General features: G+C 38.5%; 1 protein-coding gene across 1 annotated transcript in view; it reads left to right on the forward strand.

Moving 5' to 3' along the window:
• The window catches only part of NEB (nebulin), a 131,809-nt gene that overhangs the window by 108,978 nt on the left and 5,539 nt on the right, over window positions 1–17,292 (forward strand). The window contains exons 128-142 of the mRNA XM_042808539.1: window positions 473–583; window positions 1,043–1,153; window positions 2,654–2,767; window positions 2,906–3,010; window positions 3,441–3,545; window positions 4,052–4,156; window positions 4,962–5,054; window positions 7,403–7,495; window positions 8,967–9,059; window positions 13,717–13,809; window positions 14,442–14,534; window positions 15,121–15,213; window positions 15,756–15,848; window positions 16,787–16,879; window positions 17,181–17,273. Of these exons, the coding sequence (XP_042664473.1) occupies window positions 473–583; window positions 1,043–1,153; window positions 2,654–2,767; window positions 2,906–3,010; window positions 3,441–3,545; window positions 4,052–4,156; window positions 4,962–5,054; window positions 7,403–7,495; window positions 8,967–9,059; window positions 13,717–13,809; window positions 14,442–14,534; window positions 15,121–15,213; window positions 15,756–15,848; window positions 16,787–16,879; window positions 17,181–17,273 (1,488 nt within the window). The remainder of the gene's footprint in view (window positions 1–472; window positions 584–1,042; window positions 1,154–2,653; window positions 2,768–2,905; window positions 3,011–3,440; window positions 3,546–4,051; window positions 4,157–4,961; window positions 5,055–7,402; window positions 7,496–8,966; window positions 9,060–13,716; window positions 13,810–14,441; window positions 14,535–15,120; window positions 15,214–15,755; window positions 15,849–16,786; window positions 16,880–17,180; window positions 17,274–17,292) is intronic.

The raw sequence follows: 17,292 nt of genomic DNA on the forward strand, positions 1-17,292 counted from the left end.
AACTCTCTTTTTGAGAAACCCATTCCTTTCCTGTTTGTCTCTACTGTCATCATGTTCTTCACTGACCTGTCATTCTATTTCCCCAAGCAGTCCTCTTCTGTTTGTTTGAAGTATAATCTTGGTCTGTCACACATGAAGGCTTATACATGCTGAAAAACAGTTGTATAAGGCCGTTAGTCATTACTGTTTGAGTGATTCCATTGAATGTTTCTCTGCATATACAAATAAGTAGGGAAAAAAAAAAAAAAAGCAGGGTCAGGTCATATTTCCATTGAAAGTAATGAGCTGTTTTCTAGGCTTTAGTAGAAACAGGATCTATTGCTTTAGGTGCCTACAGCACTGACTGTAGCAGATTGTCATTGTGACGTTAATGCCAAACCACTGCTCCATCCTCCCCGTAGTTTTTCAGGTAATTAAAAAGAATGTAATAAATACTTGCTATTATGCCTTTTTTTCTTCTTACTCTCATTAGAAAGAATATAAGAGGGACTTTGAAGAGTCCATTAAGGGCAGAAACCTTACTGGCTTGGAGATTACACCATCCTTATTACATGTCAAATACGCAACCAAAATAGCAAGCGAGGTAGCGATTATTCTATGCTTATTTCCTCTGTCAAGTTAAATTCTACTAAGTATTCTCAGCAGCATTTCTTCTTCACCACTTTCTTTTTCCTAACCATTCACATTAAGCATGTTTACATATATTTTGCGTTGTGATCTAATTTGTTGTGGACATTTATTTCATTGTTCATTAACTCTATTCGTATTTACTGTGTCCCTTTCTGACATTCATCAGCCTAACTGTTCCATAGCAGGGTGTATATGTGTGTGCCTTTGCAATTTATCTTGAACAATAATTATTATATTCTGTTGCAATAGTTCTTATATAACCCTATGCAGTATTCTTTGTTGTTTTAAAAAATTCTGTTTACTTTGGGGCTTCTCGAATTTTTTTTTTTTTTTTTTTTTTTTAATTTTTGCAACAGAACTGTAGAACTCCCTTTAGTCTGGTTTTGCAGTTTTCAGTTTCTTTCTCTTGCAGAAAGAGTACAGGAAGGACCTGGAGGAAGGTGTCAAAGGCAAAGGACTAACAGCTTTAGAGGAGACTCCAGACATGTTAAGAGCAAAGAATGCAACTCAAATCCTGAACGAGGTATGTCAAAAGCTATTTGAAAAATACCTGAATGGATGGAACAGCCTCCAACTGATAAATGCTTATGGGTGTACAACACCAGTATGAGCTTTGTCAATCCATAGAAACCCTTGACTAGGGAGAAAAAAAAAAAGTGTATGGGTGACTAAAGATAAAACTGCGAGCCTGAACTTTAACACGAGCTCTTTCCTGGCTTTACAGTTCCTGTCAGGAATACAGGTGAGAAACAGGTACTGTGATCAACAGCCAGATCAGTCAAGGGGTAGAGTAAACCAGCATTGAATGGCAGCAAGGCTAAGCGTAGTTTTGTAAACTAGGCATGTTAGGTCAGGAGCAGATACCAGGGATTCAGAGCTAAGGACCAAAGCTGAGGAAACAAGAAGCAAAGTGAGAAATTAGAAAGGGACTCCAGTGAGGGAACCAGACTGGCATACTTCTACTCTGGGAGGTGTGCTGTGCAGCTAAGAGCTCTTTTGGAATGCTTTATGCTTGGTGGGTGAGTCAGAAAGACCAGGCATGCTCGTGAGCAGCTCCCCCTGCCCAGGACTGATGCCCTGACTGAGGCAGCTGCAGGACTGATGGCCGAGGCAATCTTCCCCACTTTGATGGAGAGAGGTGGCCAGCAGACAGTCAGGATGCAAACCTAACAGCTGCTTTGTTTACATGGTAAACTGGTGTAATAAATACTTCATAGTGATTGTTAGCATAGGATAAGAGATCAGCTCTCTTTATTTTAAGAGCCTTAGCATCAGCAGGCTGAACGCTGAAAAAAGTAACTTTTTAGCATTACTTATGATTTTGCTTCTTAACAAAATACTGTTAAAATAATCATCTTTACTGACAACAGCATCTCATACTTAGGGTGCAGAGTTTTTGAGTTATTCAAGGAGCCTATATTTTATTACCAGAATATTACAGGCATATTCAGCTAAATTCAGCAGAGCTGCCATAGAGAGTTATGAATTATACCAATCTCTACAAAATAAATCTTTTGGACCTTAGTGGAAGACCTCTCTGGGGAGAGCGGCTGCAGCAGCACCGAGTTTTTAGGGAGGGCATTCATTCCAAAGGGCCCAACGTGTCACAGAGAATCCTGACACCTTGCATTTTTTTGGACACGCTCAGTGTGAAACGTCTGTGACCACTCTTCCCTAGCACATGCGTTTCATACACTGCCTGCTCTCTGAAGCTTCTCTTCTGCACAAGTTACTGTTTTACACCGATGGCTGATCACCTGAAGGAGCTTACACCGGTGTGAGAAGGAAGAGTGACCTTAATACAGCTGGCCTGTAGTGTGCTCCATTTACTGCTGGAGTAAGGCTGTTTGTTCTCAAGATTTAAGTCATAAAGAACACACTTTAATGACATCATTTTTGTGTTTAATTATGAGTTTATACTAGAAGCGTTCCTGTTTTGTAGTGTGGTCATGAAACTACCTGAAGTTGCTAAAGGTATTGCATTCACATTGACAAAGTATCTGTTTACTGTCTTCATCTGCAGAAAGAGTACAAAAAAGCCTTGGAATTAGAAATCAGAGGAAAAGGTCTGACAGAACTGGCTTTGGAGACACCAGACTTTGTGAGAGCAAAGAATGCCACTGACATTGCCAGCCAGGTCTGTGTGAATATTTCATATATCACATCTGAAGTCTTCTTTAAAGGAAAATTTATTAGCAGTTTTTTCTGATTAAATCAAGTGAAAAATGTTGCCAAGGTACGATTAAGGCACCTAAATGTGAGCTTTCCCCAACAGATAAAATACAAACAATTGGCAGAAATGGAGAAAGCCAACTATACCAGTGTTGTTGATACTCCGGAGATTATTCATGCGCAGCAGGTCAAGAACCTTTCGAGCCAGGTATCTTGAGTGAAGCAATTTGATCATTGTTCACGTGGGAACATCGAGTGGATACTGATTTGGAGTACCTAAATAACTACCTGTCACAGCATTCAGGAGATGCACCAGAAAAAAAAAATTTCTCTAGAGCTGTGATGTGACATCTCTTACTCTGAAATTCCATTTCAATATTGAAATTAATTGATTTTAATACTGTATATAATTAAACAATAATTTCTACTGCTTTTGTAATGATTTTATTCTAAGTAGACTTCGCTTCATTTTCCTACTCCTGATAACCTAATGTTTACAATGAATAGAGGCATAATTTGAATTTATATCAGACACAAAAGTACTCACATTTCCATAAAGATGGGCGTTATGCAGCAAGAAGTAATGCTTTTTATTAGTGCTTTTGTATTAATGGAATCTATTTTGTATTTTCTATCAGAAAAAGTATAAGGAAGATGCAGAAAGGACCATGCCATACTATGTGCCTGTATCAGACACACCGGAAATGCAGAGAGTCCGTGAGAATCAGAAGAACTTTAGCACAGTACGTATGTAAATAATAAACACTGTTAGTGTCAAATAATAACAAATGTTCAGCTTCTTTTCATTTAATAAGGTCCCAATATAACACTCTAATCCCAACTAGACTGCCTTTATATTCTGAGGGCTCTTCAGCTAGAAGGTTTGCTATGTATATAGCACCCACTTATGCATGATCCAGGGAACCAAAATGATTCTGTAATTTTCTTGAAAAAAACCTTCTGTCGCAGTGCTTTGACAATTCCTTTGCAAGTAATAGAGAATTATACTTACAGTCGTTGTTTGTTGTCAGTGGAACTACCTGCAAGACTGTATGGTCAGTAACAGAACTCCACGACCTGACTTGGAATCTTTAACTTTCATTGTTATATCAGTTATTGTGGTGCTCAAATGACTTCCTTATAAGTAGTACTCAAAATTATTTTTTTTCCTCATCTTCAAAGTAGACTGTGAATAAATCTCTATGGCACAGAGTCAACATACGACATTTTATTTTAACCTTTTCAACAGCTTCAATATCAGTGGGACCTACAGAACAGTAAAGGAAAAGTTACAGTTGTACAAGACACACCAGAAATGCTGCGTGTGAAAGAAAACCAGAAGAATTTCAGCTCGGTATAGTTACTTGCTGTTTTCAGTTCTCATTCAAAAAACCACAGTTTAATATGTTTAATAAAATAACTATTTTGGGCTCTTATCTCATAGGTACTTATGTTCTTGATCTGCTTAAATGTGTATAAGAATGTTTTCGAACAAAACTAATTTTATTTTAAATAGTTTTAGCTGGTTTTCGCTACCCCTTTTTATCTACTTTTTTTCTGTGGAGTGCCCTGATTGCTCTCGTTTACATATACATGGCTGTGATATAGTTAAACAATCAATCCTGTACTTAAATTGGTATTACTAGTATCCCCCTTTCTTTGGCCCTGTTACCATGTAAGTAGTGTATTATCGTTGTGTGGCGACTGTCTTCTTTTGGTGAAAAGTGAAGTGTGTGCCTCATTTGTTTCATATTTCATGTGTTACCATGAAGTGCCTAAAATCTGCTGTATCATTTTGCCACTAGCACTATTAGCATAGTAAGTAACTACGTGGAAGATGTTTGTGTGAAACAGTAACGCAAATTAGAACAAATACTAGCCTTCGATCCTAAAATTAGCCTACAAATGTTTGAGTATTCTACTTAAAATGCATTACTACAGATATAAATGATCAGCCCCTTTTTTGCACAGATGGCACTCTTGTAGTAAGACAGACTTCAGACAGGCAATAAGGCAGTGTCTGGAGATGATCCTCTGAGTTGGCTTTCAGCCTGCACTCTTTTGTACAAATCACTGTCATGAGCCTGTATTCACTCTCTAGGGGAATTAATGTTGTGCTTTGTGGGCTTAACCTTGTTGTCTTCATTCTAAATATTAAGATTTTATATAAAGAAGATATTGGAACTGGAACTACTATTGAAAAGACACCAGAGATGCAGAGAGTTAAGCAAACCCAGGATGCAATCAGCTCGGTACAAAATAATTTATTTTTAATACTATATCAGTGCTAATTCAACTTGAAATAATATATTTTTTCTTCTCTCATTTCTTTAAATGTTGCTAACAACAATCCATCCAGCTAAAAATTACTTTCTAAAAGTTTTTACCTGTTCTCGTTACTTAAACAGTAATCTTTCTAATGATTAACATTCAATTTGTTAGTTGCAATCCATTTCTAAAACATGAAAGCTCTTGCCATCGTTTTAATCTCATCCCAAACACAGTTTATTTAGCACAGAATCAAAGAATCATTTAGGTTGGAAGGGACCTCCTGAGTTCATCTACTCATCTACCTCGTTGCTCAAGCAGAATCAGCTAGAGCAGGTTGCCTAGGACCATATCCAATTGAGTTTTGAATATCTTGAAGCATGAAAACTCGGCAACCTGTTCCGGTGTCTGACCACCTTCACAGTAAAAAAGTGTTTTCCTGTGTTCAGATAGAATTTTCTGGTTTTTAATTTGTGCCCGTTGCCTCTTGTCCTGTCCCTGAGCACTCCTGAGAAGAGCGGCTCCCTCTTCTTCATCCCTTCTTACGGGATATTTAAACACTTTAAGTTCCCCCTGAGCCTACTCTTCTCCAGACTGAAGAGTCCCAGGCCTCTAAGCCTCTTCTCATATCAAAGATGCTCCTGTGTCTTACTCATCTTTGTGGCCCTGCACTGGACTTGCTCCACTAAGTCCATGTCTTTCTTGTAGTGGTGAGCCCAGAACTGGACACAGAACTCCAGCTGCGGCCTCACCCCCTTGACCTGATGGCGATGCCGAGGATGCTGTTGGCCTTTGCCATGAGCGGGCGTGCATTGCTGGCTCACGGTCAGCTCGATGGCCCCAAGGTCCTTCTCTGCAGAGCTGCTTCCCAGGCAGTCAGCCCCCGCCGTGTACCCAGCCTGGGGTTATTCCTCCCCCAGTGCAGGACTTTGCATTCCCTCCTGTTGAACTCCTTGAGATACCTCTCAGCCCATTTCTCCAGCCTGGCAAAGCGCCCTTGGGTTTCTCAGTCAACCCTCCCAGTTCTGAGTCACCTTCAGACTCGCTGAGGGTGCACTCTGTCCTGGCATCCAGGTCACTAACGAGGATGTTAAACAGAATTGGGCCCAGTATTGACCCCTGGGTGCACCACTGGTGACGTGCCTCTAACTGGCCCTGGTGCCTCGGATCAGAACGCTCTGGGCCGGGCCGTTGGCTGTGCCCTTAGCTAACCCGTGCTTTGTTAGCTTGTCAGTGAGTGTGCCAGGGCAAACAGTGGCAAAAGCCTTCCTGAAGCATGTCTTGTAAAGCTTTTGTATTAGATAAAACATTGTAACACGTTGAAACTGGAATAATTGTGCGTGTTACTTTTCTTGTGAAATTTGTAACTGTTTTTCATGCTTTTTTTTTGAATGCTGATGTCACTTTAGTATAAAAGTTACTAACGTTTCAGGTGTTTGTTTCATGCATAGTATCTTAAATATGTTCTTGTGAAATGCTTTTTCTTTTTTTTTTTTTTTTTTTTTGTTATGCTGAAGTAGAAATGCAAATAAGACTGTAATTGTTAAAATATTGTATGACTCCCACCTTCGTTGAATATGATAGATTTTCACGAATCCAAAATTCTTCTTTCATTGGTAGAAAGACCAAATGGTATCGGGTTCAAAGGTATTTATAGCTGTTTTTAGAAAACCCTTTTAGTGAAGTGCCATTCACAGTGACATCTCACCTACAGCTACAGTTACCTTCTAGCAGATTGCTTGTAAAGATGGTGGGGAATATTTTAATATCATCTCTCTGTCCATGTTGTAGCCAGTGAGATCTTTTAAATTTTCAGTCTCTGCGAGATCAGGATAATGCTCTTTATGTATCCACATATGAATCTAGATGCCTATTTCAATGCCATTAGGCTAAAATTTTCAGAAATTCTTTTAAATTTTGAATATCATGATTTGTTTGAACTCCGTGTAAGAAACCTTGAAATGGTTCAGTTGTAAATTGGGGAGGTTGTTCTTGCTGAAATTAAGCTCCCGGGAGATATTAGATACCCAAATCTTAAGCTTCATTTGAAAAATTCTGGCTCAAACAAGACTCTGCTCTTTTTACCCAAAGCCGAGTGATTGTTAAAGTGCTTTGTAGAAGCGTGGCAGAGTTCTCTATTAGATAACTCTGACAGAAGGTTCCTCAATGATTTCCTTCTCTCGGAATACATTTAGTACCTGAGATTTGAATGAGTTCAGAAAGTGTAAAGGACCTAGGTTTCTTTATTCATGTAACTTGTTACACATATATACACCAGCTGTGCCTTAATGTGAATCCTTTTGCTTTTTTTCTAATGTCTGTGCCTTTGTAGATTAAGTACAAGGAGAGTATTGGAAAAGGAACTCCAATCCCTGATCTTCCAGAAGTGAAGCGTGTCAAGGAGACACAGAAGCACATCAGTTCGGTAACGGCCGATATGTTATTTTACCTCTATACTCATGCAGAGCTCAAGCTCCAACCTTTGGTAGTGTTTGTGGGTATTTTTTGTTGAGAAGAGAACAGATCTCTCGAATCCCTACATTCAGCAGCAAGAAGTTTAAATACCTGAATTTTGCAGTACTCATTACCATCAGCCATTTCCCTGTATTATTTCTGTGACCTTTTCTAAACACAGAACTAGAAACAAAAAATACCCACATGATGTCTGACAATTAACCTCCAAAAAAAATGGCTCAGCTAGGCAGAACTTTGTGGGGAAAAAAAAAAAAAAAAAAAATGGAGCCTTTTATGTCATCACAAAACGTAGTGACAATTCTTTGTGGAAACAGTACCTGGCTCTCTCCATATCTACTTAAGTGTAGATTTTAGTAACCACAACATGCTCTCCTGATTCTGAGCCACTGCTGCTTCACTTTGGTCTCTGCGTACAGAATTGAGGCAGGAGATGGTCCTGTGAGTGTTGGTACCTCAGGTGTTTGCTGTGCAATGCTGAGGAGCAGTGACACCCAGAGACTGAGCATCTTACGATTTTCCATTCCTGATTTGATAAACACCGTTTCCCTTTTGAGCTGTTTATGGTACTGATGTGTTTCACAGCTCGCATTTGCACAATTGAGTTATTTTTTCAAATGATTCTTCGTTTTTTCTAACTTTTCACATTATCTGTTTCCCCTTGCTATGGTTGCTTTATTTTTGTATTTTTTCATGGCTTCAATGCTATCAGGCAGTGAATTTTTTTTTTTTGTTAGTTTGTTTTGCTGCAAGTATTTGACTAGTTGCCAGAAGAACCATAAATACATCTGTAACGTATTTCTACATGGTTAGTTTTTAAACCAATCCAGGCATCTCCTATGCAACTATTTTCATTAAAAATCAAATAATTACAGGTTAAATTAAGCCTAATAATATGAGAGTGAAAACTCAACTGTTTTTCTTAGTAGAGAGCAAAACCAAAGTAAAATAATGGTGTTTCAAGCAAATAGTCATAGAGACCGAAATGAGATATTTTGTATTAAACGTCTGTAAAAGGTTCAGCTGTTTTCTAATACCATAAAAAAAAAAAAAAAAAGCAAACCTTCAGAAATGTTGACTGCCTGAAAAGTAATATTATTACACTTCCTAAACTAAGAGGAAAAGCAAAACATACCTACCTTTCATGCCAGGTCAGCAGGATATTTAAACTTGTGTCCTACTATAATGGGGTATTCCTTGACTTCAGTGTGTTCAAGCACCTCAACATAGACATGAAGTGCTTTGCTGAGCTGGTGACTGTACTTATAAAGATGCACACTGAGTAGAATAAATTGTGCACATATTTACACACAATCCCAGATTGTACTTGTCTATAAACCAGCTGAATTATCTATCCAAATGTACTGCAGTTGTTGTGGAAGGAGTATGAACTTCTCACCTTGCTGGGTGCTTGTGTTCTGCAGGTGTTGTACAAAGAGGACCTAGGGACAGGTATCCCAACACCTGTCACTCCAGAAATAGAGAGAGTCAAACGCAATCAAGAACACATTAGCTCGGTATTTAAAAAAAAAAATATATAAAAATATAACAACTTATTTTTGCATAACATCCTAACATATAATCTGTTTTTCTTCAGTGGTTTAGAATCACTCTCTGCTCCTGTCCTTTCCATGGCACTATTTTTAACTCATTTATATTCCATCTGTTTGTGCTTTAACTTTTTTTGGTGATTTACAACTTTACATGCATTTTTTTTTTTTTTTAAAGAACCAAAACTGGAAGCAAGCTGTGAAATTAACGTGGTGTTTCTCTCCATGTTTGCTTTATCTTAACTCTTTATCTTCTAGTATCTCTAGTCATATATTTACAAAATAATCAACCATCAGCCTCTTCCTTAATATTTGCCTCTAGAACAAGTGTGAAATTAAAAAGTGATCCTAACGCTAAACATAACTCACAAAACAGTCAGATTTAATGGTTTTGCCCGTGTTGAGTGCTTTTTTTTTTTTTTTTGTGGAAACTTTCTTGTACCTCACAGGTGTTATACAAAGAGGGCCTAGGGACTGGCATCCCAACACCGGTTACTCCGGAGATGGAGAGAGTCAAGCGTAATCAAGAGAACATTAGCTCGGTATTGCTAAATAAAACAAAAACTACCATTTCCAATGCAAATCAAATCCCTTTAACTCCTCCATATTAAATTTTTCTTCCCTTTTTTTGCTGAACTTTGATCAACCCTTTCTTCATCAAACCACTAAAACTGTGTCGGTATCCTTATGTTTTAATTTTTTACTCAATCTAACTTAGTTGTCATTAAATTGTTCCAGCTGTGAGATTTTAACCTCATTTACTAGAAGCAGTTAAGCAGTACCTTACTTTTCTTCCCCATGAAACAGTAGTACTCCTCGTGACATCACTCTCCGCCTCAATAACAAAGTCAGTCCTTCTAACAATCTTCAGATTTCCCGCCCTGGCTGCACTGCAAATGAACAAATGAACTCTTAACACTTTCTGAAGCAAAGCCATCTAATGTGACAAGCGTGTGCCGCCTCTTTTCCCGGTTTTGCTGTGCTGGGTCCTTTCTTATATCCTACAGGTCTTTGTAAGAAAACCTGGGTGGCATCCCCATAGCACTTCAGTATGAAAAAACGACAGAAATTGCATATATAAGGAAAAAATACTGCAGTAATGAATTTCTATCCAGATCGTTTCCACTCCTACCACGTTCCAGTCAGATGAGCGTTACGTCGTGATTTTGTTCTATATTTCTGTTTTAATTAGAGCAGCTTACAACTAATTTTGACTGGTTCTGACCCAATTCAGACATGACAGATAGGAAATTCAGTCCTGACCCGAGATGAATAGGACAGTTCAGAGAAGCCACTGTTGTTGACTGTTGTGCTGCGTTGTCTCTGAGGTCATCCCAGCTCTGGTGAGCCTGTTGAGAGAGCGCAGAGGCAGAGCTGCTCATGCAAGGTCTTTTGTTTGGGGGAGGAAACTCCTTTGCAAAAGAGTTTCCGGGTAACTTGGCTCAAGCTGTGCTTTGCACAAAACGCTCCTGCGGTTCTTGCTGGCGTTATGTGTGTGCACCCAGGGGAGGTGACAACAAACCTCGTAATAATAGTAGCTGATTATTTTAATTGACTTTTTTTTTTTGCTAGCCTTTGAACAAGGCTGACAAAACTCTGTTCTTCACACTTCGAAGTTTCACTGTATTAAATTATTTGTCTTTTCTCTCTTTCCTCCCCCCATCCTCCTCTCCTCCTCTTTCCTTCCTTTCCTTTTTTTTTTTTTTTTTTTTTTTTTTTTTTTTTTTTTTAATACTTCCCTGTTGCTACGCAGGTGTTGTACAAAGAGGGGCTGGGGATTGGAACCCCAGTACCTGTAACTCCTGAGATGGAGAGGGTCAAACGCAATCAAGAAAACTTTAGCTCGGTATTTTTGTTGTCATTTAAGAAAAAAAATTCCCTGTAACTATTTAACACCCGTAAATTTCCTACTCTTTCTAATTAACTTATAAGCATAGAAACATCCCTTTTCTGCTGTTACATTTTTTAGTCATTGGTAGTTATATTTTATGTACTTATTTTTAATTTTTTTTTTTAATAATCATAACACTTGATGCTTCATGTCCGCTAATTTTTAAAGCTTTTTCTTGTGAAGCGTAAGGTATTTTGCATTTTTAAAAAGCACTGGCCTTTTTATTTGCTTAATTTCATTCCTCTAATGCTTTATTATTCTGTTGGAGCATATCTAAGAATTAGGATGCAGTATTTCTAGCTATTGTAATAGTTCCTCTGAATTTATCACAATTATTAACTGGTTTATACTTCCTAACTTTTTCTGCTTTCTAGTATACTTAGTGAGCATAAAAATTACATGTGTTACCTCCATCAAATGCAGTGGGTTTTTTTGTTCTTAACTTTTTTTAAACTCCCATGTTACCATATAGGTGTTGTACAAAGAGGACCTGGGGACAGGAACCCCAACACCTGTCACTCCTGAGATTGAAAGAGTCAAACGCAATCAAGAAAACTTTAGCTCGGTATTTTTTTTAATTTGAAAAGCAGCGATTTCCCTTTTAATCTATTTAAAAATAATTTTAACACCAAAAAAATATTCTTGTATTTCCCTATAATCAATTTACACAAAAAAGAATATCCCGTTCCCCATGTTTTGACATTATTTCCTCCATAATCGTTACTTACTTGGTTTTGATTAGGTCATCTAACTGATGATAACTTTTAGATTCTGTGTTTACATTTTTCTTTTGACTCTGAACATTTTTTTCTTCTTTAACATCTGCTTTTCCTTTTGTTAATCACTTCAATCCTTGATTGTTTTTTTTTTTGTTGTTGTTGTTGTTGTAGTTTTTTTGGTTTTGTTTTTGTTTTTTTTTTCCCTGGTTTTACCACATATGAAAACTAAACTTTATTGCCTAATACAAATCTGTGGAAATGACCTCAGTATAACAGTGCTCTAATACATGCTGGTGTAGCCTGCTGTGATGTTTATGGGATGGGTAAATGAATCAGAATTGAATTCTTTATTCCTTCTGCATTATATTTGATGCCTCCTTCCTTTAGGAAGTCTTTAATATTGTTGCACAGAGGCAATGGCCTCGATCTCCAGCTGGTGTAAACTGCTGTTGGTAGCACGGATTTGCAGGGTAAAAAAAAATTAGTAGCATTAGGATGTTTCTTGGGGTGAGGAAAGGGTCACGTAAGGTAGGAGAGCACTAGTAATTTCTCAGGTACCATTTTCACACATTTGCTTTTATTATGATCTGTGTCCTTCCTGTAATAAGCAGCCAGGATACTTCGATGATAAACTCTGGACAATGCGTAGTGTTTCACTCAGGGACTGGATGACTCTTCGCTGAGGTGTGTCTGTACAGAAAAACTTGTAGGCAGGCACATGAAGACCTCATCCTCCAGTGTCTCGCATACGGTCGGGAAAAATTTGACATCATTGCTGGAGAAAAGACAATAATGCACTTCTTTATAATTTATATAAGACTTTAATATTCTAAATACCAGTGTTAAATGTCCACCTTGAGAAGCACTTAAGCAACTTGGGAAGGCGTTCTAGCATTCTGGTAGAAGTCATACCGGTGTGTGAATCTTCAGAGTTTTAAACTAGTTTCTTAGTTTTTATGGATTTTTTTAAACCCCTCTGTCTATTCAGGGCATCTCAGAAAAACCTCTCTCATGTTCTGCGTGTTCTCTCAGCAAACAGAGTGTTACTGTTGTTCGCTTGTTCCCTTTTTTCTTTTTTTAACATAGCCCTGTTACCCCACAGGTGTTGTACAAAGAGGATCTGGGGACAGGAACCCCAACGCCTGTCACTCCTGAGATCGAAAGAGTCAAACGCAATCAAGAAAACTTTAGCTCGGTATTTTTTAATTTGAAAAGCTGAAAATTCCCTTTTAATCTATTTTAAAATACTTTTAACACACACACACACACACACACAAAAAAAAGTATTCTTGTTCCCCTATAATCAACTTACACAAAAAATAATATCCCGGTCCCTTTGAGATTTTTTTCCTCCATAATTGTTACTTACATCATTCTTGTTCTTCTTTTTTTTATTACATCATCTTAATAACTTTTAATTCCACCTTTCTTTTGAGTCTGATTGTTTTTTTTTTTTCCTCTTAAAAAGCACCCTGTTTTCCTTTTCTAAGTCACAACAATCCCTAGTTTTGTTTTGTGTGGTGTTTTGTTTTTTTTTTTTTTTTTCCTGATTTTACTTGCTTTATATGGAGAACTAAACTCTTTATCGCCTGATACAGATCTGTGGCTGTGATCTCAGTATGACGGTGCTCTAACACCTGCCGGTGCAGCCTGCTGTGATGTTTATGGAACGGGGAGATGACGCGGAGTCGATTTCTTTGTTCCATTTGTGTTGTATTTGATACTTTGTGCCTTTAGGAAGTCTTTGCTTCAACGGTCTAGTGTTGCAGACGGGTTTTCTATGTAGCTGAGAAGAAAATGGAGAAGGCATTCCAGCTTACTGCCAAAAGGCACTGCAGAGTGTTAGTGTTTAGCTGTGTAGTTCTGAGGAGCATTTTAATTTTTCTTTTTTATCCCAAGCTTTGACTCGGAGCGATTTTGAAAAACATTCGGTCTCTTTTCTCAGTAAGCTGCGTGTTACTGTTGTTTGCTTGTTCCTTTTTTCTTTTTTTAACATAGCCCTGTTACCCCACAGGTGTTGTACAAAGAGGATCTGGGGACAGGAACCCCAATACCTGTCACTCCTGAGGTTGAGAGAGTCAAACGCAATCAAGAACACATTAGCTCGGTATTTTGTGGAGGAAGAGATGTATTCCCTTTAACTCCACCTAAACAGAATTTTTTAACCTTTATTAAAAATTACCAATTCCACTCCTTACTTCCAAGTAATCGACTTATAAAAACATCCTTTCTTCTCCACTAGCCTGTATTTTCCAGTGTTCCTGACCTAACACTTCTTCATATATGTAATTATTATCCTAAATATTTGTAACCATTTTGCTCCCTGTTCCAACTTCGTTTTACTTTTACTTGTGGTTTTTTGTTTTTATTTTTTTTTTTTTGTGTGGGGCTTTTTTGTTTTTAAATCCTGCCGGTTTCCTGTTTTAACGCTGTTATCATAGAAGAGGGAGGGTCTGCCTTTCTAGCTGGCTTCAGCGGTAGCCTAAAAGCTCTCCTCCACCATGAAAATGTATTTGATGTAAGAGGCTTCTGCGCTGGATTTGTCTCACGTGCCAAGATAAAACCATAAACCTCTTTGCCTTCGGACCCTCGCGGGTGCAATCCGGTCTTCCAGGAGTAGCTTTTAGGGCACATTAGAGCAGGCTGAGCTCCAGCAGACTCAAATATTTGACTTAAGTGTTGGATGTGATTATTATTGAGTTGTGATCATGTTTTTGGATGCTTCTTGTTACCACACAGGTGTTGTACAAAGAGAGCGTGGGGACTGGAACCCCCACTCCTATCACTCCAGAGATGGAGAGGGTCAAACGCAATCAAGAAATCTGTAGCTCGGTACTTTGCTAAGAAAAAAAGTCCCCTTTAACTCTATTTAGAAGGACATTTTAACAGTTTTAATAAATGGGTGATGTAACACTGTTCCAAAATAATGTTGAGCCTAGCTCTGCAGCAGCTCACATAAGTGATTACTTCCTACTCCTGTCTTACTGTGGCTTACAGTGGTGACTTTAACTTGTTCCACTTTTTGTTGGTTTTCAAGAGTGACTTTAATGCCCTATTCTAATCCTAAAACCACTTAACAACTCGACTCATTTTCTCTGCAATGCTGACATTCTTTTTTTAAAGAAATTATAATTTAGATACTCATAACATCCTCAGCCCCCCCGGATGGTATTTTTGTGGTCTCATTTATGTAGTGCTTACTTACACTATTTATTATGAGTGATCCTGTGGTTAAAAAGCCAGTATGCCAAACCCTACTTCTCTAGTAAAATATTGCTGAGTACCTTCTTTAAAACTATATAACACCTAGGCCCTGAGAAAATAAATGCAAGAAAAAAATGCCTTAGGCTCTCCGTTTGTTTACAGATAGCTTTTTATTCACTGCTGCTTTCTTTGGCTCCTTTCTTGTGTCTCATAGGTGTTGTATAAAGAAAACATAGGGAAAGCAACCCCAACACCTGTCACTCCTGAGATGGAAAGAGTCAAACGCAATCAAGAAATCATTAGCTCGGTATTTTGAACAGGAACCTGGTTCTAAGGGGCTGGATGAAGGGTTTAATGTAACTGTAGCAGTTCGGTGGGCTGTGCTTCCTAACTTTGCAAAATGAATCTGCTGTGTAGCATAAACCTCCTACCTTCCCTGCTTACCAACAAATTGTAATAGCTTCTAGTTAACGCTGTCTGAAGGATTTTACTAGAACTAGGCTTGACCTTTTTTGGGGGGTGGATAGGGTTTCTCTGCCATTTTTTTTTTTTAACCCTTTCTTACTACCAGTGTGTTTTCATGCCGAGTTGATTCCATACAGGGTCTGTTTCTGTATCCTGGTAGATGAATGGCAAAGCTCCCGTTGCTTCTTTTGGGAACAGCACTGTGCCCCAAAGCTAACCCTTTCTAAGCGTGATGATTCAAAAGCTATACTGTATGCTGCTTTGGTTTGGGTTTGGTTTAGTTTAGTTTTGGGTTTTGTTTTGTTTTTTGTTTTTTGTTTTTTTTTTTTTTTGTGGTGGTGGTGCCTTTTTAATGACATTTGGATACTCCCTTGTATCCTGTAGGTTTTGTACAAAGAAAATGTGGGGAAAGTGACCCCAACACCAATCACTCCAGAGATGGAGAGAGTCAAACGCAATCAAGAAATCATTAGCTCGGTACTTTAAAATAGATATATTTCTTTTTTTTTTTTTTCGTTGTGCTTATATCTTAATAAAGTAACATTCTAACTCTCTACTCAAAGTTGATTTTAATTCAAAACACAGATATATTTGGTTTTGCAAATTAATTGCTCATCTGCTAAAATAAGATTACTTTAGTGTTAACAGTCTCATCCAGAAATGTAGGCCTTTTCTGCAACTCAGTTTGTGTACCTGGGGGCTCTATCCAGACCCTGCTAAGACCTTGGTGTCCTTTGGTGAAGGATATTCAGGGTTGTCTCTCTAGACTTAGTGTTTAAGCTTTCATTGGCTTTCCAGGGGTATTTGACCTTGTTTGACTTAACCGCCCCACCCTGAAAACCCCCCCTCTCTGACCCACGTGAGATCGTAGTGCTGTGACAAGTGACTTAGGATCCCTTAAACTGACACAAAAGGAAGGAGACTGTTCCTGTGCCGGGGGCCCCGGGGCCTGGGGAGAGGTCTCGGTGCACGGTGCAGTGCTACCAGACGCCCGTCCTCAGCACCCTTCTTTATTTGGCTGCCCAGCGTCAGCGTGGCAACAAATCTCCTTCCTCCCTCCCCCAAAGGTCATAAATCGCATCAAATACAGCTAAAACAGCAGGTAAAACATTTCTTGAATAATTCTCCAGGGCCACGGGCAGCTTCCGCGCGCCTATGGAGCCGTCACCCCCGTCGTAGCTGGATAGAGCCCTTCTTTGGTAACCAGAAAAATAACAAGCTTTTCTTTTACAGTTTCTTTTTCTGACCTTTCCTTACAGCAGATGTTTGGCTTTTGTGCAGTGCTGCGTATCATAATCAGTCGCGACTTTTTTGAAATGTGATAACAAAGTAATCCTTTGCTTTCAAATCCTTTTGACTCTGGGGGGGCGTGGGGTGGGGTTTAAGATGCCGGATACATCTTCTGTATCCCACAGGTGTTGTACAAAGAAAACTTGGGGCGAGCAACCCCCACACCAATCACTCCAGAGATGGAGAGAGTCAAACGCAATCAAGAACACATTAGCTCGGTATTGTCTGGAAGACGTAAAGGGGATCTGATAGAGCATTTTTTTTTGTAATAACTTAAGTCTGTCTGGTTTTATTTAACCCTCTATTTTTTTTTTTTCTCTCAAATTTAAAAAGTAATCTCTTAAAATTATAGTGCTTAAAAGATTTTTTTTTTTTGTCAATTAACTTTTTAATACTATTTTTCCTCTGATCTTTTTTTTTTTTTTTTCTTTGATAATGGATGGTGTTTACTCTAAAACCAGTAACATTACAGTTTTTAATTTGTACATTTGTGACTTTGAGTTACTTTGTGATCTGTAGGTTGTGTACAAAGAAGGCTTAGGGAAGGCAACCCCCACACCGGTCACTCCAGAGATGGAGAGAGTCAAACGCAGCCAAGAACACATTAGCTCGGTACTGAAAGAAGAAAGAT

Source organism: Tyto alba, unplaced genomic scaffold, assembly GCF_018691265.1.
Source record: "Tyto alba isolate M040663 unplaced genomic scaffold, T.alba_DEE_v4.0 Super-Scaffold_7, whole genome shotgun sequence".
Taxonomy (NCBI): domain Eukaryota; kingdom Metazoa; phylum Chordata; class Aves; order Strigiformes; family Tytonidae; genus Tyto; species Tyto alba.